General features: G+C 42.7%; 1 protein-coding gene across 1 annotated transcript in view; it reads right to left on the bottom strand.

Moving 5' to 3' along the window:
* The window catches only part of Slc11a2 (solute carrier family 11 (proton-coupled divalent metal ion transporter), member 2), a 39,993-nt gene extending 22,599 nt beyond the window's left edge, over positions 1–17,394 (bottom strand). The window contains exons 1-4 of the mRNA XM_013018819.1: positions 17,331–17,394; positions 4,672–4,743; positions 1,045–1,193; positions 183–308 (exon numbers count right to left, since the gene is read on the bottom strand). Of these exons, the coding sequence (XP_012874273.1) occupies positions 183–308; positions 1,045–1,193; positions 4,672–4,705 (309 nt within the window). The 5' untranslated portion in view covers positions 4,706–4,743; positions 17,331–17,394. The remainder of the gene's footprint in view (positions 1–182; positions 309–1,044; positions 1,194–4,671; positions 4,744–17,330) is intronic.
* Between the last annotated feature and the right edge of the window lie 6,942 nt (positions 17,395–24,336).

Raw genomic sequence — 24,336 nt, 5'->3', positions numbered from 1 at the left:
ACAGACCACAATTCAGTCCTAAGCCAAGACAAAACTTGAGACCCTAATCTCAAAATTACCGGCACAAAAAAGGACTGGCACAAAAAAGGACTAGCACAAAAAAGGGCTACTTAATATGCAGGTTGGAGAAAGGATGTGAGTGTATATTGTACGTATAAAAGAAGCAAACACTAGATGTTCACCTTAAATCCAGCTACTGCTCCAGACTGCAAATCAGATTCAATGTTTCCTGGATCCAAATAGGCAATGCTCATAAGAAAGCCTGGTCCCGTAAATGCCCAGAGTTTACGAAAGCTGAAACAGGAGTACTGTGCAAGAAAGGAAACAGATCAAATGGAATGTCACCTCAAAGTCATGAACTAATTTCTCTGTATTTTTATCAAACATGAAATAACAGTATCAGGTTCACAAAAGCAAGGGATTAGTGTTTGATATGACATGTGTCCATGTTTCATATCTGTTTCATACCACTTTTTATCAACAAGCCGGTCACTTCCCTGCTTGAGAGCCTTCTCTTACCTGTTCCTTCTATCAGTGTCATATTCTTTTTTTTTTGCTGGTCGTGGGGCTTGAACTCTGGACTTGAGTGCTGTCCCTCAGCTCTTCAGCTCAAGGCTAACACTCTACCACTTAAGCCACAGTACCACTTCTGGCTTTTTCTGCTTATGTGGTGCTCAGGAATGGAACCCAGGGCCTCATGCATGTGAGGCAAGCATTCTACCACTGAGCCACCTTCCCAGCCCCCAGTGTCATATTCTTAAACCAAAGGAACAGAGTCAGAGACTCTGTGCCCAACAACACACAGGATAGAAAACACATTTGAAAAATATAACAACTAAAATATTTTACTGACCAAAACGTGTTCACTAGTGGCAGAACTGTGTGCAGACTGTCGCTTTCCTCAGCAGCTTATTAATTCTGATTATCAATAGGGATTGACTGCCACAGTTCAAACTGAAGTTACTGAGCTTGAGTTGTACAGCAGATCTTTCCCTCACAGGCTTTCTCTAGCCACAGGGTCCCATCCAAGATCTTGTCACTAACCTCCTCTTCAGGAATGGCAATCTTCTCATCAAAGTATGTGGCAAAGGGTTCCTCTGAGGGTTCAGTGGACTGTGTGAGGGAGGAGTTACTATAGGCCGGGTTGATGGCACCAACACTGACAGTGTCCCCATGGTCCCCAGAAGCATCACCTGAATTAATATATTTCAGACAAAAATGAATTAGAATGAACAAAACACACTAACAGTTCATCCAGAGTAATAATGAAATAATTTTTATTTATTTAATTTTTAGTAATGCTAGAGACTAAACACAAGGCTTTGGGCATGCTAGCCAAGTGTCCCATCACTGAGCTATATATTCTTCCTTTTTTTTTTTTTTTTTCTTGGTCAGTTGTGGGGCTTGAACTCTGGGCCTGGGCACTATCCCTCAGCTTTTTAGCTCAAGGTGAGGGCTCTACCACTTGAGCCACAGCGCCACTTCCAGTTTTCTGGTGGTTTATTGGAGATAAGAGTTTTGCGGGCTGGGAAGGTGGCTCAGTGGTAGAGCGCTTGCCTTGCATGCCTGAGGCCCTGGGTTCGATTCCTCAGCACCACATAAGCAAAAAGAAAAAAGCCGGAAGTAGCGCTGTGGCTCAAGTGGTAGAACGCTAGCCTTGAGCTGAAGAGCTGAGGGACAGTGCCCAGGCCCAGAGTTCAGGCCCATGACTGGACCTCCCCCCCTCCAAAAAAAAAAAGCATTTTGTGGACTTTCCTGCCCAGGCTGGCTTTGAACCATGATCCTCAGATCTCAGCCTCCTGACTAACTAGGAATACAGGTGTGAGCCATCAGTGCCCGCCTACGCTATATATTCTTAGCACCTAAAACTAAATCATTTTATACCTAAATATACAAGGGACCATCCTAATTATGGCTATTTTTTTCCAATAGTTTATTTTTATCTAATTATTTTAAAATAATTTTGAGGGGGTTTAAACTCAGGCCCTTTTTTTGCTTTGGTTATTTTTTTTTGGGGGGGGTCCGGTAGTGGGGCCTGAACTCTGAGCCTGGGCGCTGTCCCTCAGCTCTTCAGCTCAAGGCTAGCGCTCTACCACTTGAGCCAAAGTGCCACTTCCGGCTTTTTTTTCTTTTTGCTTATGTGGTGCTGAGGAATGGAACACAGGGTCTCATGCATGCAAGGCAAGCGCTCTACCACTGAGCCACCTTCCCAGCCCTGCTTTGGTTATTTTTTAGGTAGCAATTTTGCTAATGCCAGCTTTATTTTATTTTTTATTTTTTTTTTGTTGGTCCTGGGGCTTGAACTCTGGGCCTGAGTGCTGTCCCTCAGCTCTTCAGCTCAAGGCTAGTGCTCTACCACTTGAACCATAGAGCCACTTCTGGTTTTCTGGTGGTTTACTGGAGATAAGAGTTTCACAAACTTTCCCGCCTGGGCTGGCTTTGAACATCAATCCTCAGATCTCAGCCTCCTGAGTAGCTAGGATTACAGGTGTGAGCCACCGGTGCCTGGCCTAACACAAGCTTTAGACTGTGATCCTCCTACCTATGCCTCCCATGTAGCTGGGATTACAGGCATGAGCTATCTCACTTGCTAAAAGAATTATTTTTTAACTAGATAACATATGGACATGGTAAAATTAAAGTACAAGCCCAGTGTGGTAATCGTGCCACCAATTCCAGCCCTAGGAAGGCTGAGGCAGGAGGTCCTCAATTCAAGGCCAGCTTGGGCTACACAGTAAGACCTGTCTCAAAGATCTGCCAAATATAGCTCTCCCTTTCTTCTTCCTCCTCTTCCTCCTCCTGTCTCCCTCTCCCTGAACTCCCCCGCCCCATTCCTCCACTTATCTCCAATCACAATTAGATCAGTTTTAACACTAATTTCACAATGGGGTTTCTACTTCACATGTCTAGTCACATTCTGTCATTTTTATAATTATTTCGTTTTTCTCTCAAAACACTGACATTTAGGGATTAAAATATATCATGTCAAGCAATCCCATTAGTAACTTAAAATCGAACATTTTTAAAGGGGTAAGACACAGTGGCTAATGCCTGTAATCCCATCCACTCAGGAGACGTGGTGGAGGACTATGGCCTAAGGTCAGCCCAGGCAAAGAAGTTAACAAGACATCTCAATGAAAAGCTGAGGTATAGTGGAGTATATCTGTTACCCCAGCTATGCAGGAGGCATAAATAGAAAGATCATGTTCAAAGGCAACCTGGACATAAACTAAGACCTTATTTGAAAAATAACTAAAGCATAAAGGGATGAGGGTATGGCTCAAATGACAGACTGCTTATCTAACAAGTACATAGCCTGAGTTCTAATCCTAATGCTGCCCAGAAAAAAAGAAAGGAAAGGAAATATATGTTTACTAGACTGTACTCTCTATATTCGTATTTGGTAGGACTTTATACCTCCACCAGGATTCTCAAAAAAGGTAGAAATTACCTGAGTGCTGTGTTGTGGGTCTTTGTTGTAAGCTAGACAGGAAGATTTCAAGTTCAATCTGGACAATTTAGCCAATCCATGTCAAAAAAGGAAGGATTAAAAAAGGAAAAAAGAAAAGGAAAGTGGGAGGGAGGAGGAGGAAAGAAAAAATGGGATGGGGGTAGAAGTTGCAAAATCCTTGTAATTTAGGCAAAAACCTGTACTGCAGGAAACCCATAGGCAGAAACATTTGTGTCCTGACTAAGCCCTATAGGAAAGGCTTCTGCCATAGGTGACAGAGATAGCAGGACTCATTTAGCCTGTTTTCAGTGTTTCCCAAAGACCTGCATTTTACAATCAACCTCTTTTTTTTTTCTCTCTTTTTTTTATGAGGCCACTATTAGGGCTTGAATTCAGGGCCTTGTGCTCTCACCAAGCTTGCTTTGCTCACAGCTAGTGTTCTACTACTTGAGCCATCCTCCAGCCCAGCATTTTGATGGTTAATGGGAGATGAAGTCTTGAGGACTTTTCTGCCTGGGTTTACTTTAAACTGTGATCCTCCAACTCTTGGCTTCCTGAATAATTAGGGTTACACATATGAACCACCTCAGCCTGGTTACAGTTAAATCTTAAATGCAGAAAATAGAAGGTCTGAAAGAAAAGATCCAACCCACCAGAAATATACCAAGTCCACTTTGATACAGGCATCAAATAGCTAATAAATCCTTATACTTGCCAACCAGAGAAGGAAGAGTTTTGTTTCTATGGCAAGCTTGACTACATTGATGAGGATACTTATAGAAAAGGAATGAAAATTCCAAAAAGGAAGCTCAGATTTAGGAAAGATTAGGCACTCAAAAGTTCCAGTAAAATACAGACTACAAGAGGCTTGCCTTGTATTGTATGTCTTGCTGCCTGCACATCTGAGACATTAAAAGTGAAATGAGTGGTCAGAGCACTCAGGAGGACATTATGCTAAGTCTGGAAATAGTACTGTCTGTGCAAGCATTATTGTTATACAAAACAAACCTAATAGTGGCTCATCTCTAAATTGAAAATAAGATATGAGGCAGATCTCTGTGGTTATAAGTTTATATTCATATGTCCCTTATTATATTATCAGGAATGACCTCTGCATGGTATTGTTGAAACAGACAAAAGGAAACTATGGTAATTTTCTGCTACTATCATAAGCCTAATTCCAAACAAAAAGTATACAATAACACAAAGCTGTAAGTTACCATCTGGCATCTTCTGTTCAGGACCCAACACCATGGTAGATACCTGAGTTCCTGTGTTCTTAGAATAGGATTCTGAAAAGAGAAAAAAAAAAGAGAAAGAAGAATTAGCAAATACAACCACAAGTACAGAGCCAGAATTCTGTTTCTCAGTACAAGTGAACCCAGTCTGTGAATAGTATTTTTATACTAAATTAGACAGTGCTGAAAATAATTATAGCTTTCAGAATATGACTAAGAGCTGCTTAACAAAAATTAGAAAAGTTTTAGTCATGGTGCTGTATGTCTCTTACTTCCAGTGCTCAAAAGGCAGAAGAAAGGTTACAAGTTTGAAGCCAGTCTTGGCTAAACAGTGAATTTAAGATCAGCCTGAGCTACACAGTTAGACATCATCTTGATGACAACCAAAAAAAAAAAGCAGGTCTAGTGGAGAACAGCTGTAGTCCCAGTTACTTGAGAGGCAAAGGCAAAAGGATCAAGCTTAGGAAACTAGCAAGGCAGTTAGCAAAACTTTCAAAAACAAAAATACAAATTAAGCAGAAACATGGTTTTTATGGGGGGAGGAATAATGAGGAAGGGGACACAAATGGAAGGGTGAGCAAATGCAGTTATTATATTCAACATAGATTTTGTAAAAGTTGAACTATGTAACTTGAGGGTAGAGAGGGGAGAGGGGAGGAAGTGGGGAAGAATGACGGAAGGAGTGACACTGATTAAAATGCATTATACTCATAACCTGACTTACCCTTTTTGTACAAATACTTAGTACTTTTTTAAATATGATTTTAATAATCTTTTAAGTAGTTGTACAAAGGAGTGCCATTTAACAAAAGTTTATGAATACAATGCATCATGATCAGGGTTACCCCCTTCAACATTGTCACCTTACTTGGCCAACTTCTTTATAAATATGAACACATTCACTTCTGATTAAAGCCCTATGAAGTATGTGTTAGTTATCATTCATTTTTAGATGAGAAAATAGGCATACAGAGGTTAAATAATTTGCCTAATATTACACAGTTGTCAGATGACAGGGGCAGGTGTTGTAAGGTAAATTCAATAGTGAGATACAAAGAAGCCACATTCTGAGAGGTCGAATCAAGAGTCTTTATTAAAAGGCTGGCAACTGCATGGTGGACTCCTGTCTCAAAGACCAGCACCCAGCAATTACACTTAACACTATTAGGAAACTGAGCCATGAAGGCCAGAGAGGAAAGGACAAAAACAATACTAACAAACCAATTCACCTCCAATGGAGAGCTGAAGTGATTGGAGAAGAGACAGGAGACAGGACACGAATATAGAGACATGTGACACGGCTAATCAATACTTTTTTTAGAAAAACAGCTTGACTGGAAAAAAAACCCCCACAAACAAAAAGGGGTGTGGCTCAAGTGATAGAGAGGCTTTTAATTATGTCTCTGCTGATCAGACATAAATTTTCAAGCCAAACTGAAGTAAAAGGTATTTTACTGATATAAGGAAATCCTGGTTGGTTTTGTGCGTGTGCGCGTTTGTGTGTGTGTGTGTGTGTGTGTGCTGCTGAGAATGAACACTCACATGGTAGAAACTCTACTACTGAATCATATGTAGCCTCTAGGCAAGCCCTTTTTATTTAATAAGCACTTACAGAGAGGCTGCCAAACAATTATCTACTGTCTTTGCCTCTAAATTACCCCAAATGCCTAAAACCACACTCCCTTACCTTTTGACATTTTAAAGGTCAAAGATGTAAAACCCCCTGCTCCACTTAACAAATGAATATCATGGTTCAATCTTGGAAGAGTACCATGAGCACCAGTGAGCTAGTAGCAAAGGCCACTATTTTATAACATCCAATTTCCTTGAAGAGATTTTTTTTGGGGGGGTCCGGTCATGGGGCCTGCACTCTGGACCTGGGTGCTGTCCCTCATCTCTTCAGCTCAAGGCTAGAGCTCTACCACTTGAGCCACAGCACCACTTCCAGCTTTTTTCTTTTTGCTTATGTGGTGCTGAGGAATCGAACCCAGGGCCTCATGCATGCAAGGCAAGCGCTCTTCCACTGAGCCACCTTCCCAGCCCTGATCCTTGAAGAGATTTTTAACTATAAAAGCCCATTTTCATTTTCCAACCCCTAACACTTAGAAGCAGTAGCCAACCATCCCTGGATCTCAAGGCAAGCTCAGGTACCAGCAGGACTACAGGATACCAGTAATTCTCTATGCCTTTCCTGGTGTGTCACATATTCTGTTGGGGTAAGTTAAACTGAGAACGGGGGCATATAAGCAAGCCTATTTGGCCATGTATTCACAGCACATTCTCAACAGCTCCACAAAAAAAGGGGCTGAGTTTAAATATTTTTCTTTATATATATATATATATATTTGTAAAGATCCTGTACAGAGGGGTTACAGTTACATGAGTAAGATAATGAGTACATTTCCTATCGAACATTGTTGCCCTCTCCTTTGTTTTTCTCTTACCGTCTCTTCCCTCCCCCAGTTTAAAATTTTAAAAGGACTTATTTGGAATTTTCTTCTCAGCTGATTCCAAATGTACAAGGGAAGGACAAAGTAGTATTTATTATCAACTGATTACCTCTCCTAAGTCCTATCTTAAAGGTTAATAGAGCCTCCTATTAGCTATTTCTGACTGCTGAAGTAGTCTTTTCCCTAACTGAACAGTGCTCTAGTTTCTCTTTTGGATAATCTTTGTATCAACAAATATACTTTATACCTATCTTATATACTTCTAGTATCTAGACATGAAAGGAGGTCAGACCAATCATCAGTTACCTTGAATATAAAATATATCATTACTTACTAATTTAAAAAACATCATCATAGCCAGGTGCCAGTAGCTCATGCCTGTAATCCTAGCTACTCAGGAGGCTGAGATTTGAGGATCACCCTTCAAAGCCTTCCTGGGCAGGAAAGTCCGTGAGACTCCAATAAACCACCAGAAAACTGGAAGTAGCGGTGTGGCTTAAGTGGTAGAGTGCTGGCTTTGAGCTGAAGAGCTGAGGGACAGCGCCCAAGCCTAGAGTTTAAGCCCCATGACCGACAAAAAAAGAACAACCCGGGCTGGGAAGGTGGCTCAGTGGTAGAGCGCTTGCCTTGCATGCTCGAGGCCCTGGGTTCGATTCCTCAGCACCACATAAGCAAAAAGAAAAAAAGCCGGAAGTGGCGCTGTGGCTCAAGTGGTAGAGCACTAGCCTTGAGCTGAAGAGCTGAGGGACAGCGCCCAGGACCAGAGTTCAGGCCCCACGACCGGACCCAAAAAAAAAAAAAACAACCCATCATCGATCATCGTTCCCCCCAATAATCAATAACAAGTAAGTTCTGTTTCTCTTGGTTTGTCAGGTTTTAAATCACCAAGTGGCTAAATACTAGCCAACAGATCCAAATAACACTGACTAAATACAACTCCCTTCAGCCCGTTCACTCAAATTCCAATCACAGCACCAACTCTTGGAAGTGCCAGAGCCTTTTTACTTTTGTAAAGATGTATGTCTAGTAAGTGATGATATCAGGTTATCTTAACCCTCAAGAATATAGAAACCACAAATCAGATATGGGACTACGGCTCTCACAGGAAAATGGAGTATAGTAACACAAAACTGCATAAACCATACTGCTTCTGTAAGGATGGCTGGTACCTTAAGAATAAACAGGAGCTGGGCATATTGGCACATACCTGTAGTGCTAGCACCTGGGAGGCTGAGGCAGGAAGATCATGAGTTTGAAATCAGCCTACGTCTACTGCCATAGCATTCCAAACATATCTGATCTCATCTGAAACCAGCTTGAGATATATAGCAAGACCCTATCTCAAAAATACCAAGGGCTTAGATATAGGTCAGTAGTAGAGTTCTTGACTAGCACGTGCAAGTCACTGGGTTTGAGACCCAACACTGGGGAGAGGGAGGATAAAGAAGGTACAGAAGTATGCATAATCTATTTTAGGAAGATTCCTATCCAAATCATACTTTTCAAAGGTATATTTAAAAAGCAAACAATTGAAGTAATATTGTGTTTTCTGCTAAGACTGTAGTCTGCAAGTAATTATGGGTATAAATATTTTATGAAAAAAGCACTGAATAATTATTAGTGGCATTCTAAGTGGACATTCCCATCAAAAGTACACAGAGACTCAATAAAATACAAGAAGTCTGGTCTTCAGATATGTAAAGATTATTATTCCAAGAAAGAAAATGAGTTCTAGATTCTGATTTTCTAATTATAGCTTTTAGTCAGCAATCTATGAGATCCATAGTTTGTGATGTCTACAGAACAAAATTATGGCAGGTAAGAGAAAAGCTTGGATGTATATTTAAGTTGGGTAATATTTTAAGTCCTCATGAAAAGAAGTATAACCAATATGGAAGTGGGAAGCTAGGCAGCTTTGCTCTCCAGGACTCCAAGGTTGCTCCAGTCAGTTCACAACATTAAGGAAAGATCCAGAGTTAGAACATAAGCAACCAGAATTAACCCAGCAACACACTCACAAATATGAGTAATAGAGCTCTGTGACTCTAGTGCACCTATAACCATAAAGTGTCATTTACCTAAAATGTAATACTTTTCCTCCCATCAAAAATTAATCAAGGGCTGGGAATGTGGCTTAGTGGTGGAGTGCTTGCCCTGCATGCATGAAGCCCTGGCTTTGATTCTTCAGTACAGTATAAACAGAAAAAGCTAGAAGTGATGCTGTGGCTCAAGAGGTAGAGTGCTAGCCTTGAGCCAAAGAAGCTCAGGGACAGTGCCCAGATCCTGAGTTCAAGTCCCAAGACTGGTAAAAAAAAAAATCAAGGTGCAGGGTATTTGTGGTCCATGTCTGTAATCCTAGCTACTCAAGAAGCTAAGATCTGAGGATGGTGGTTCAAAGCTGATCCAGGCAGGAAAGTCCACAAGACTCTTATCTACAATGAGCCACCAGAAAACTGAAGGTGGAGTTATGGCTTAAAGTGGCAGAGTGTGAGCCTTGAGCAGAAAAGCTCAGGAACAGTGCTCTAGGCACTGAGTTCTAAGCCCCACAAATGACCCCTGCCCCCAAGGAAAAAAATTAATCAAGGGCTGGGACGTAGCACAGTGGCAGAGTGATTGCCTAGCAAGTGCAAAGTCCTAGGTTTGAGCCTCAAAACAAAATAAATGCAGTTTTTAAAAAAAATCAAGAAGGTCTGGGAAGATGGCTCAGTGGTAGAGTGTTTGCCTTGCATGTATGAGGCCCTCGGTTCGATTCCTCAGCACCACATAAGCAGAAAAAGCCGGAAGTGGTGCTGTGGCTCAAGGGGTAGAACACTAGCCTTGAGCTGAAGAGCTCAGGGACAGTGCCCAGGCCCAGAGTTCAGGTCCCAAGAACGACAAGAAAAAAAAAATATCAACAAGCCAGGTGTCGGTGGCTCACGGCTGTAATCCTAGCTACTCAGGAGGCTGAGATCTGAGGATCGAGGTTCAAAGACAGCTGGGCAGAAAAGTTCGTGAGACTTTTATCTCCAATAAACCACCAGAAAACTGGAAGTGGCACTGTGGCTCAAGTGGTAGAGAGCTAGCCTTGAGCTGAAGAGCACAAGGACAGAGCCTAAGCCCAGAGTTCAAGCCCTACAACTGACAAAAAAAAAAAAAAAAATCAATAACGGTAAAAAACATGGCACTCACTTTTTTTTGTGTGCCAGCCTGGGGCTTGAACTGAGGGCCTTGGCATGTCCCTGAGCTCTTTTGTTCAAAGTTAGTGCTCTACCACTTGAGCCACAGTTCCACTCCAGCTTTTTTTTAAAAATAATTTATTGGAAACAAGAGTCCCATGAACTACCCTGCCTGGACTGGCTTTCAATTGCAATCCTCAGATCTCAAGCCTCCTGAGTAGCTAGGATCACAGGTATGAGCCATCAGTGCCCAGATACCCTCATGACTCAATGTAATGACTATTTTATACTATTCCTTATCAAAGGTTGTAAGACTATATTACAAGAGAAAATGTTAATCAAATTATTATTTTCTGGAGCTTGGCATGGTGGTACACAAGTGTAATCCCAGCACTTAGGAGGCTGAGGCAGGAGGATCACAAGTCTCAGGCCAGTCCTGAGCTATGGAGTGAGTCTTTATTTATGGGGGGAAAAAAGTTTTATTTTCTGTCTAATACTTGAAAAACTGTGTAATGTAGAACTAAATACAAGGTCAACTGAAGGGAAGATCTCTTAGCAATGTATATTGTTTACTGTTGGCACTTAAAAACAAGTTTTACATGTTTATTTATTAAGTTAGTTTTATATAGTGCCAAGGATGGAATCCAGGTACTCCAATGAACTATATTTCCAACCTGTTGACTCCTTAAAATTTTTAAGCTCATACAGATTCTCTTGGAATATTAGAAAGGGACACTGACAATGTTCATTTGAACTCTGATAAGACTTCTACAAATCACAATCAGAGATCTGCAGCTGTCTAGCTGGCAACAAATACTTGTTTCAGCTTAATTTACTACTAGTTTAAGTGTCCACATGGCTACTCAAAGTGTGAAATTATGATTTGGGAGTTTCACATGAAGGCAAAGAATAGAAGCCCACTTCCAAGGAGCATTTCCTGGCTCCCCAACTTAAGTGATCCTCCTCCAAGTTCCCCCAATGCACCTACTGCTTTAGCACTATCTTACTCTTACCATATGATCTTGAAAATATCTATTTCCTGTTACTATTCTTGCAACTTTCCTATAAGTTTGAAATTCGGGGAAAATTAACTTACTTTAAAAACATATACTAGCTTTAAGTTCTATCACCTAACAATTCCATGTTAGTAACATTTACAAGAACTCAGAAGAACCACTTGGAAAGCCTGTTTTTAAAACTGCCCAGCAAGTTTGAAATATTGAACATTAAGGCACAAAGAACTTACGCAGGGCCCCGGTAGTTCACACCTGCAATCCTAGCTAAGGAGGCTGAGATCTGAGGATCGTAGTTCAAACCCAGTTAGGACTGGAAAGTCTGTGAGGCTCTAATCTCCAAAAAAAATCACCAGAAAACTGGAAGTGGCACTGTGGCTCAAGTGGTAGAGCGCTAGCCTTGAGCTGAAGAGGGGAGGGACAGTGCCCAGGCCTGGAGTTCAAGCCTCATGACCAACCACCCCCCACTCCCCCCCAAAATAACTTTTCTTTTTTCTCCTATTGCTAAAAACTAGTTTGAGTTTGAAATAATGTTTACTTATCAACTTTTCCTAGAGAACAAAGGCATTTGCAGCCTTTCACTGACTTTGAAGTTGAAACAGTCCCTCTAAAAGTCTAAGCTTTAGAAAAGAATGTTTTTGAAGGTCCTCTAAAGTTTTACATTTCTCTCACTGCAGTGAAACCAATGACAGTATTACTACACAGAGGCAGCCAGAGAAACGTTTACAAGAAGGTAGCTGATTATATAAATGTGAACAGTAATGTTTAAACCTGACTGGCAAAGCCACCTCCTCTTCTCGATGCTTTCCTCAGCCATTGCTCAGTGCCAGAGACAAGCTGGTGACAAAGAACAAACTGCCAAGTGAACAGATCAAGGCCTTAAAAAGCGATACTCAAGTATCACTTAGAGAACAAAGAATTGTGACTTCTTTTTCTATTTCCATTTGTTCTGAAGAGAACATAGAGCTCCAAGTCCTCCCAAATTCTCTTTCCACTGAAGGTCTACTTTCAGGCTAAAGTGCTTTATAGTGCTACTAAACCGTCACTATTAACCAATAATTATATTGCACAAAAGTGAGCTCCTGCTGTTTGGATGATGGGTAATCAATAAAGCTTTTTATTAAATACCTAAGGGCTTCAAACAAAGCGAGCTGTTTTCCCAAATCCTACAAATATTAATGAGAGGTTATTAGTCTCTCCTTTCTCCACTTCCTGCCTCTGCCCCTTGGAGAAAGTGATTATATCTGTTTCATTACAAAAGAAACAAAGAAGCTGAACATCAATGGTTCACATCTATAATCCTGGCTATTTGGAAGGCTAAGATTGGGAGGATGGAGATTTGAGGCAAACCCTGGGCAGAAAAATCCTCAAGAATCCACCTCAACAAAAAGTAATTAACTGGATATGGTGGTGCGTGTCTATCATACCACTATAACATGAAGCCTAAAGCAGGCAGTCCAGGGATGCTTCCAGACAGGAAAAAAGACTCTAAAAAATAACCAGCATAACAAAGAGCTAGAGGTATGACTTAGCAGTAGAGCACCTGCCTGGCAAGTGTGACACCAAGAGTTCAAAATCAAGAACTGCCAAAGAAGGAAAAGAGAGAACAAAAGAAAGAAACCAAGTGGGTAATACAGAATGTCTGCAACTAAAAACCACACCATATACCCTGTTCGTAAAGAACAAACAGTGCTGCTATTATACAATGTGCTTTAAATGAATTGGAGCCATGAGTCTGTCATAACGACCTCTGAGATAGTGCTTAAACTGTTCTTTCAATTAACTTTATATGATGCAGCAATATGGAGACATTTTATTTGTCCTACTGGAAAAATCACAATTTCAACTCAACACCAACTTTGCTATTTTTCACCTGAGCTTGACTTTTCAGTTGAACCTAACAAGAAGACCATCTAAAAATAAAGGAAATGTCAACAAGGAAGAACAAGACAAAACTGAGCACATACTTACAAACTGAATACTTGGCAGGCTGAAGCAGCCTTGGGCACCAAACCCTATCTCAAAAAATGGGGGGAAAAAAGGAGAGTAAAATATGGGGAGGAAGAGTATTGATAATGAAACTAGCTCTGCCTGGGTGTCAAAGATGATAAGAGTAGGGAAATATGCCCAGGCTGTGGAGAGGTACTGATCATTTAGATAAAAGTATCATTTATCAACCAGACTTCAGAACTGAAGGGCCTGGTTCTCACTAAAGAGAACTGTTCATTTTCTCTGCTCCATGTCCCTGATGTTCAATCAGCTTATAAACCTCCCTGACTGCTCAGTGTTAGCACCACTGAAGTCTCATTTCTACTGCCTCTACTTAGGTCTTTGTTCCTCCTAATCCTCACGGGGTGTACTTCCTGTGAACTTCCTCCTTCCCAGAACTCTACAGCAATGTTTCCCTTTCCTGGATCAGCCTGGCCCTCTGACACCGTCAGAAGATCATACTGTCCTGAATCACAATTGTCTGTGAACAATTTCAAAGACCTTCTCTACTGGATGAAAGTCCCTTTTCAAAACAGTCTACACCTACTTCTTGCTTGGGGGTAAAAGTTTTGCTCTCATACTTGCTTAGGTTCCCTAATTAAGGCCAAGCATGATGGCTCAGAACTGTAACCCTAGCTACTTAGGAGGCAGAGAGCAGGGCAACCTGGGCAAAAAGTTTGTAAGACTTCATTTCATTCTTTCTTTCTTTCTTTTTTTGCCAGTCCAAGGGCTTGAACTCAGGGCCTAGGCACTGTCCCTGAGCTTCTTTTGCTCAAGGCTACCACTCTACCACTTGAGCCACAGTGCCACTTCTGCCTTTTTCTATGTATGTGGTACTGAGGAATTGAACCCAAGGTTTCACACATACTAGTCAAACACTCTACCACTAAGCCACATTTCCAGAACCCCCTTTCTTTTTTCTTTATTAAAAGACTCCATTTCAACCAATAAAAAAAAAATCTGGGCATAAAGCACACATCATGCCAGTTACAAGTAAGCATAAACAAGGGAATCATGGTCTAGGCAGCTTGGGCCAACTGCAAGCTGTTGTTTTCCTGTATTGGAAAAGTAAGGAAAGCAAAAAGGGCTGGGGATGGAACTCAAGTGGTAGAGTGCTTACCCAGCAAGCACAAAACCCTGAGTTCAAACTCTAGTGTCACTCAGAATAAACAAATGAATAAACAAGTGAATAACCTTTCTCTGGCAAATATGAAGAATGATAACCATTAGATAACGTTCAACCAATTTATTCTGACATATTGCTATCAAATGCAAACTGACCCTAACAATTTTCCTTAATGTTTCTTCTCATAAAGCAAATAAAAATTGTATGTGAAGAGTCAGATAACACATAGTACCAGATTCTGTAGCCTCGTATATGCCTTCTTATAACCTGATAAAATTTTAACAATTAACTTGTGCCTTTTACATTCATTACCTACAAATTTTAAAGAAATTTTCAACCCAAAAAGTAATAAACTGTCTTTGTGCAAAGCTGAACAACTAAACTCAGTACTGGTCACCATGCTGCTGTAATAAGCACCACTCTTTCTTTTTTACAATAAACTCATTGTGATTAGTTCCTAACAGTGCCCCTTGCAATTATTAATAAACAAGTTTTTGGAAGGAAAGAATCGACACAAAACATTCTCCCATGGAGTCTCCCAGACAGCACCAAGAAAGATTAATAGAGATTTTTAAGCCCCTACAAAGGGCATATATCTGTCTAGACATTTGCATATATACTATGCAATGAGGCAGGTAATAAAGATGTATAATTAGGAGCACCCATCCAAGCTCTCAGTGCTGTCAATCAGAAAAGACACTACCTTGTCTATACCATTTTTCACTTCACTGCCTCAACACAGAATCAAATGAGTCAAACATCAATGAATTTTGTGAGTATATGAACATCACTAAATTGTTACTCAGTAGATAAGACAATTATTATATGTGTATTTCATCTCAATTAAAAATTATGCTGCTTGGGGGGCTGGGAAGGTGGCTCAGTGGTAGAGCGCTTGCCTTGCATGCTCAAGGCTCTGGGTTCGATTCCTCAGCACCACATAAGCAAAAAGAAAAAAGCCGGAAGTAGCGCTGTGGCTCAAGTGGTAGAGCGCTAGCCTTGAGCTGAAGAGCTGAGGGACAGCGCCCAGGCCCAGAGTTCAGGCCCCACGACCGGACCCAAAAAAAAAAAATTATGCTGCTAAGCCATGTGCTAGTCGCTCAAGCCTGTAATCCTAGCTACACAGGAGGCTGACATTTAAGGTTTGAAGCCAGCCAGGCAGGAAAGTCTGTGAGACTCTTATCTCTAATAAATTACCAAAAAAGCCAAAACTGGAGCTGTGGTTCAAGTGGCAGAAGGCTAGCCTTAAGCAAAAAGAAGCTCAGGGACAATGCCCAGGCCCTGATTTCAAGCCCTAGGACCAGGGAAGAAAAAGAACAAAAACTGAATCAAAGCTGCTAACTGTCTCTGTAGAGTAACCAAAGGACCAAGGCTGCTTCCTAACAGAAACAGTAGACTGAGGTTCAATTCACATCAAGCTTCCCTATTCCTTAACAAGAAGTGCTGCCAGGCTGCTCAAAAATTCCCCTTCTGAGTCCCACAGTCATACCGGAAAAAGATGAGAAAGCAAGTATGCTGTAATCCTGGCCTTTTTGGTATTATGTCTGGTATAAACTCCCCAAATCAAGCAACATTGCAAATGAAATATTACCCAGTGGAAAAAACAGCCAATGATGTTCTCAGGTTTCATTTACCAACACAGTTAACACAAAAAGTGACCTAGAATGTCAATGATTTCCAAACTTAATAAAATACTCAGAAGAAAGCCTCTCTTCATAGGTAATTACACTGAACCCTCACACCAAAGTTAATTAAGCAGAAAGAACTGGCCTGAGGGTTCACTAGCAGGAGGCCAAGGGATTCTGAGCAAAGGACAGATGAGGTAGACTCTTCAGGGAGAAAGAAGGCAAAGTGTAGACACAACAACAAAAACTCCTATGTGGAGGAAACTGTTCCAAGTACTTTATATGACCAATTTCTCACCAATAACCCTCTAACTTGAGATCATTGATCCCCATTTTAAGTATGAGGAACAAAAGAACAGAGCCTAAGAAAATCGCATGAAGGTTAACACAGGCAAGAAGTGATGGACCTTCAGATACCGCCGAAATCAAGGCAAGCAGCTTCCCGTGGTTCACCAGATCACTGAAACTACGGCCAGCAACATTCCTGTAAGTCCACCTTTCCCTGCTACCTTGTCATCCATATGTTGTTTGTTTTCCATATAGAGAGGTCGCTCTCTTTAGCTCACTGCTTTACAAAGCAACGGGCAATAGAACATTCCCAATCTACACAGAGGGGGAAACTCAAAGCAAGGGCTCAAGTTCTGACCAAAGGATTAGATTTAGTGGGAACCGAAGAAACTCGGGGAGTCGGAGCGACATCACACGCTTGCATCTGTGTGCGGTGTCTCACAGAAACACCCGGCTCTGAATGAAGCCTGAAGACGAGGCTCTGGCGTTGCACACAGGGCCCCGGGCCACCTGCACGCAGGTGAGCGGGCCCGCTCGGCTCGGATGCCCGCTGGACTCGGGCGGGAGGCCGCAGAGACCGACCGGGCCAGGGCTGCGCCGATCAGGCGGCGGCGGGAGACCTGGCCCTGGGCCCCAGCGCCAGGGTGTCCCGCGGCCGCGGCGGGTCGCGCACCCTCCGCACGGGGTCCAGCCGGGCGAGGGATTGGGTCTAGTCCTAGGCCGCGGCGGGGAAAGCGCGAAGCCCTCCGCGACCTCCGGAGGTCGCTCCCCACCCCCGGCCCTCTGTCCCTTAGTCTTCCTGGGAATAAAGAGGCTCCATCTTCCTCCCGACACCGGGCGAGACGACTCAGCTCTCCCTGCCCTCACCTCTCCTCAAAGCCCCACAAGGCGCCGGCGCCCTTCGCCAGCTCCTCGCCGGTCCTAGCCAGCCAGTCCCTACGCCCATCCACCCGCTGTGGAAAAGCTCAACGGCCTTAGACCCCGTCGACCCTCACCTCACGGGGTCCGTAGCCACCTGACACGCTGTCAGGACGCCCGCCGCTCCACATCCCGGGGCCAGCGCCGAACTGGCCAACCCCCCACCCACCGCGATTGGCCAGCAAGACGGCAGCCCCGCATTCCTATTGGCTAGACCCCTGCAGCTGTCGGTGTGCGTGGCCAGCAGAGTCGGTACGGAGGCTCCGCCCACCCCGAGCTCCGACCGGAGGCGGGGCCGTCGCGGGAGGTGCGTCTCTCAGAGCCTCTTCCGGCGCTGCGCAGACCTACAAAGCTAGGAGTTTATCACGCCAGCAGCGTAGCGACCAGATTCCCGTGACAGTTCCGCCGCCTGCCTTAGGCTCTGATAACCTAGCCTCTTCTGGAGGCCTGACTCACCACGATGAACAACTACATCCTATAAAGAATCATAGGGCCGGCTGCCGGTAGGTCACGCCTGTAATCCTAGCTACTCAGGAGGCTGAGCTCTGAGGATGGCAGTTCGAAGCCAGCCGAAACAGGAAAGTCCAAGAGACTCTTATCTCCAATTAACCAACTCTTATTTCCAAGTAACCACCAAAAAGCCGGAAAGTGAAGCTGTGGTTAAAACAATAGACCTCTAGCCTCAATCACAAATGATTAGGAACAGCACCCAGGCCCTGAGTTCAAGCCCCAGGACCAGCAATTAATTAATTAAAACGTATGTACCTGCCATTACCTCTTTCTTTCACTTTTATAGCATTATATTGTGCTGCCTTGTCAGGACAATACACCCCATGTCTGGGAGGAACAACAGAGCATTTGCTGGTGTAGCAAGTTCCACTGCTCTCAGGTGTCCTACTTGGAAGCCTCCCATTTAATTATTTCCCTCCATCCCACTCAGCTCTGCTGACCTTCTGCCCACACTTAATCCTTGCTTACAGCAAAGCAGTCACTACTCCCACCCGAGTCCCAACCTCACCCTGACTGTTTCTCTGAAGATGCCTGGAGAGTAAATGGCCTGACAGATTGCTTTGTACGATGTCCACTAGATACACCAAAAATATTCTTACTGTTACAGCATAAGAGATAACCCTGCTTCTTTCTTCACATAGAAACTGCTACAAGAAAATTTCATTAGTAGGAATCCAAGATAATAGGATAGGACAGAGAACTGTAAAAAGGGGGGGAGGGGGAATCCAAATAAAGTAAAAGCAAATTCTACAGTGGAAAAAAAAAAAACAAACCTCATCTTCATTGTATTCACTGTACTTATATGTTGAACTGAAACCCCTTTGTACAACTACTCCTAAAAGATAATACAAAAAAAATCATCTGATCTGCTCCTTCTCCTAGAGAAAACAGAAAATGCACAAATTAGTTCTAAGAATGTCTCTACAGAGACTCTGTGGAGTCTGAGAAAGGTTTGACAAAGTCCTTCTAGACTGGGATCTTTCCTTTGGGAACCTCAGCTGTATCTAAAATGAAAGGTCTGAGGCTGTTTTTGACGTCCTTCCAGGTCAGCTGAGCTGGCAGCTTCCCTGGCTAGTAGACTTACTTGCTGGCTACTTACTTAGCTCGCAGTTTGGAGCTGCCTCCTTCTTCAGTTGCTTCTTCCCCATGGTGCAGAACTGGTTTGGCTTTTCTCGGGGCCCCACTGTCTCTATATATGCTGACAAGGGCGCCTCCTTTGGTTAGCAGGGACACTGCTTGCTCTCAGGAACAACATTTGTAAATACTGGGAGAAAAATGTCAAGAGACAAACCGCACCCTCCAAAGCATAATCCAATTTCATCTTTGACCTGCCATGAAAAGGGAAGCATTGTGCCACTCCTTGATATTAATAAACAGTAATTGAAGAATTTTATTCTAAGATTTTATTTCTGTACGACTTGGCAGGAGCAGAAACTAGGAGGCCCTGTGGTTGCCGGTGAATGAAAGGGGTGGAGTAAGAGGGAAGGCTTTCCTGGATGCCGTGCCCCTTGGCATGAAGCTCATTCAGGTACTTGTACCAGGGCTGCTTAGGCACTAGGACTCTGCCCCTCTGAGACATGAGTTGAAACCCATTAACCCAAAGCGTGACACCCCACATGAATTTTCCACTTAGTACGTGCAGTATTGATACACTTCTGAGGAATCTCAAAGTATAGGTGGAAATGCCATTTGGTCTACCCCTTGGGATCTGAAGGAGCCGCTGGCATTCACCTAGTCAATCAGTGATCCAGACAAACCTAGGACACCTGCCTGACGGAAAAGTTAAAGAAAAAAAAAAAAGGCAAGCCAAGATTTCTCAATCTGGGAGGAGGGGAGCTGAAAGAATGGGGAAATTTTACCACGGGGAAACTACCTGAAATAGGAATAAAGCAGTAATCAAATTATCTAGGTATGCTTTCAGCAAGTGGCTCTGGGTTCTGCCAGAACACCTTTTGTGTCTGTAGAAGGAAGTGTGTATATCCTATCCACAACCCTAGTTGAAAGTCTATTTTTTTTTCCTTCTTTGGCCAGTCCTGGGGCTTGAACTCAAGGCCTGAGCACTGTCCCTGAGCTTCTTTGGCTCAAGGCTAGCACTCTACTATTTGAGCCACAGCGCCACTTTTCCAGCTTTTTCTGTTTATGTGGTATTGAGGAATAGAATTTAGGGCTTCATGCAGGTGAGGCAAGCACTCTACCACTAAGTGACATTCCCAGCCCCCTAGATGAAAGTTTTGTTGCCTGGGGTCTTGACCAAATACTAAAAGTCAAATCAGAACACCATCTGTCTCCTGTCTTCACTCTTCATCAAACTGATTCCCTAAGGTAATTTTTTTGTTGTTGTTGTTGGTCGTGGGGCCTGAACTCTGGGCCTGGGTGCTGTCCCTCAGCTCTTCAGCTCAAGGCTAGCACTTTACCACTTGAGCCACAGTGCCACTTCCAGCTTTTTCTGCTAATATGGTGCTAAGATATAGAACCCAGGGCCTCATGTTTGCAAGGCAAACACTCTACCACTAAGCCACCTTTCTAGCCCCCTAAGGTAAAGTCTTTTGGGTTGGAAATGTAGATCAAGTGATAGAGAACCTAGCCAAGAGAAGGTCCTGAGTTTAAACCCTAGTTTCACCAAAAGAAAGAAAAAGGAAAGGAAGGTGACTCAAGTGGTGAGTGCTAGCCTTGAGCTGAAGAGCTGAGGGACAGCGCCCAGGCCCAGAGTTCAGGCCCCACAACTGACCAAAAAAGAAAAAGGGGGGGAAAGGAAAAAGAAAGAAGACAGCTGTGTGCCAGTGGCTCATGCCTGTAATCCTAGCTACTCAGGAGGCTGAGATCTGAGAATCTTGGTTCAAAGCCATCCTAGCCAGCAAAAATCCAGAAATGGAGGTGTGGCTCAAATAGTAGAGCACCTGCCTTGAACAAAAAGCTAAAAGATACTACCCAAGCCCCAGGACCTGTACAAAAAGAGAGAAAGAAAAGAAAAAAAAGAGGAAAAGGGAGTTGTCTCTGCAGCATGCGCTAGGGACAATCTGTCCTCTTCAGGTTAAAATATAAGTATCTGTAAAATCATTTATTAACTAATGTTTTAGGGAGAAAACATTCAAATTTATGAATTCTACAAGTAGGAGTAGGGATGGACAGTTCAGTAGCAGGGCACTCGTCTCACATGTGTGAGGCTTGGAATTGACTCCTCAACCCCCCCCCCCCACACACACACCACATACACAGAAGAAACACAAGGGCACAAGGGTTGGGAGCATGGCTCAAGAGAGAGGCCCTGAGTTCAATCCTCAGTAGCACAAAAACACCAAATTCTAAGGATAAGAGTATGGCTCAGGTGGTAGAGGGCTTGCCTTGCAAGTTTAAGACCCCAAGTTCAAACCCTAGTACAAAAAAATTATAAAACAGGAATAGATTTTACAGTGAGGAACTAGCACACCTGTTGTTTCCATTAGTCAGATGCTTTTTCCAACATAGGCATGTGTAGTATGGTATGTGTGTGTGTGTGCGCGTGCACGCGCGCTAATGTGCTAGTACTTGGGCTTGAACTCAGAGCCTTGTACTATTGCGTGGCTTTTTCTCTCAAGGTTGCCTGTTACTCTACAACTGAAGGCAGCTCCACTCCTACTTTTTGGTGGTTAATTGGAGATAAAAGTCTCATAATGTTCATCTGCTTGTATAAAATAATATTTATTGAAATGAACTCCAGGAAATGGAAACAAGACTTTTGTTTTCTTTTTTTATCAGTCCTGGGGCTTGAACTCAGAGCCTGGACACTGTACCAATTGAGCTACAGCGCTACTTCCAGCTTTTTCTGTTTATGTGGTACTGAGTAATCAACCCACGTGCTAGGCAAGCACTTTACCACTAAACCACAATCCCAGCTCCTAGGTTTTTTTTTCTTTGTTGCAGTTTCTGTTTGTTTGTTCAGGTATCTGTTTTTGGGAGGGGAAGGGGGCACAGAAATGCAGCAGTGGTACTCATTAGACACCATGTTGAAAACAAACTATACAACTTGTAGGTGGGGATGAGAGAACTAGGGAAGTGGGGAATGGTGTCCAAAAAGAAATGTACTACAGCTGGACACTGGTGGCTCACGCCTGTAATCCTAGCCACTCAGAAGGCTGAGATCTGAGGATCATGCTTTGGAGCCAGCCCAGACAGGAAAGTCCATGGCTCAAGTGGTAGAGCACTAGCCTTGAGCACAGAGTCTCAGGGACAACACCGAGGCCTAGAATGCAAGCTCCAGGACTGGCAAAAGAAAAGAAATGTACTCTTTATCTGATTTATGTAACTGCAACCCCTCTATACATCACCTTTATAATAACAATTAAAAACTTAAAAAAAAATCTCACAGACTTTTCGGCCTTTGCAGGCTAGCTTCAGATATCAACCTAGGATTACATGCATGAGCCATCAATGCCTAGACAACATACACTCCCCTCCAGTTAATCCCCAATAGTAACTGACTGTAACAGCAACCAAATTTTATTATTAGATGCAAACACTGAATTTAACACTTTACAAGTATTCATTAATCCTCATATTATTATGAGGATTATTCCTCCCAAGGCAGGAATTGACTTTTATTTTGCAAATTAGGAATGATAGACTGGGGGGTGGGGTTAAGTGAATTGCCTAAGGACATACAGAATTAGTTACCCAGCAAAGCCATTAGATCCAGCAGCCAGCACTCAACTCCATGTCATACACACTGGACAATTCCTTCCATTCAAATAGCTCAAATACTATTCTTTCCTAAAATCCTATTAAGATAAATTCATAAGCATTCCATATGATGGCAATAGCAACACATTCCTGTATGGATGTTACTATGTTTGGGTATCAGATGTAAGGAGATTGCCTTGACGTATGTATGTCTTTATATATGTACATTTATTCAAGTGGTGGTTCTTCCTCTTCTTTCTCCTTTCTCCTCCTCCTCCTCTTCTTCCTCCTCCTCCTCCTCCTTCTCCTCTTCTTCCTCTTCCTTTTCCTTCTTCTTCATCTGTTATGGGGCTTGAACTCAGATCCTTGGCACTGACCCTAAGCCTCTTTGTGTTCAAGGCTAGTACTCTACCTCGAGTCTCAGCTTCACTTTCTGGTTTTGAGTGGCTAGTTGGAGATATGAGTCTCACAGGGACTTTTCTGCCTTGGCTGGTTTTGAACCATGATCCTCAGATCTCAGCTTCCAGAGTAGCTAAGATTACAGTGTGAGTGACCAGTAGCCAGCTAAAGTGGTTCTTCTTGAGCACAAAACTCAGGGACAGTCCCCAGGCCCTGAGTTCAAACCCTGGGACCATAAAAAGTAAACAAATATGAAATAAATGAGGGTCTTCATTCTATGCTTTCCTTCCATCCATGCTCTAAGCATTCTTTCTATGCTTTTTCCCCTGTACAACAACCTGAAATTAGCTACTTCTTTTCTTTTCCTTCTTTACCTGAAAAACTCCTGCTTATTCTTCAAGGTTTCCTTGAAATGCTCACCTCTGTGACCATGACTTGACTCTTTCAGGAAGTGTTAATCCCTTTTGCATTGTCTGCTACCTTACTCTCCTCAAGCACTTTCATTTATTCTCTACATATTATGGGAAACCTAATGTAGGTCCCATAGACCTTTCCCACTAATTTGTGGTAGAGCTAGTGGGAAAGGAAGAGGAAATTATGAGTAGAGGAAATTATCTTATCTTTGTAAACCTTGTATTGGCAAAGGCTATGTATAGAAAAGATGTCTTATAAATGTATTATCTTTTTTATATGACATGACTGCTAGCCAACAAAGAATGATAATTAGGATATTCTCTTTATGTCAAAACTTCCATAGTTGTGTCTTATCTGTGAGAAAAAAATATTCCTCCAAAGGATGAACAAATACAGTCATTCTATGCAGTATGCACTACGTAGAAAATGAACTATGCAACTTGTGGGCCAGGGACGGGAGGGGAAAATGGAAGAAAGCAAAGGAAGGTGTGACATTGTCCAAAAAACCAAATGTACTCAAAGTGGTGCTGTGGCTCAAATGGCAAAGTACTAACCTTGAGCACAGAAAGGCTCAGAGACAGAGCCCAGATCCTGAGTTCAAGCCCTAGAAGTAGAAAAAAAGAAAAAGAAAAAAGAAATGTACTCATTATCTGATTTAAGAAATGGTAACTTCTGGGGCTGGGAAGTTGGCTCAGTGGTAGAGCGCTTGCCTTGCATGCCTGAGGCCCTGGGTTCAATTCCTCAGCACCACATAAGAAAAAAGCCAGAAGTGGTACTGTGGCTCAAGTGGTAGAGCGCCAGCCTTGAGCTGAAGAGCCGAGGGACAGCACCCAGGCCTAGGGTTCAGGCCCCACAACCGGACCCCCCCAAAAAAAAGAAAAAAAAGAAATGGTAACTCCTTTATACAATACCTTAATAACAATAAAATTACATTTTAAAAAACCAGCCAGGGATTATCGCCACAGATGCAGAAAAGGCCTTTGATAAAATTCAACTTTCATTCATGCTAAAAGCTCTGGAGAAAATAGGAATAGAAGGAACATTTCTAAAAACAATAAAAGCCATTTATGACAGAACAATAGCCAATATTATACTTAATGGGGA

This window comes from Dipodomys ordii, unplaced genomic scaffold (genome assembly GCF_000151885.1).
Source record: "Dipodomys ordii isolate 6190 unplaced genomic scaffold, Dord_2.0 Scaffold42, whole genome shotgun sequence".
Classification (NCBI taxonomy): domain Eukaryota; kingdom Metazoa; phylum Chordata; class Mammalia; order Rodentia; family Heteromyidae; genus Dipodomys; species Dipodomys ordii.
This window is presented reverse-complemented; position numbering and strand designations above follow the sequence as displayed.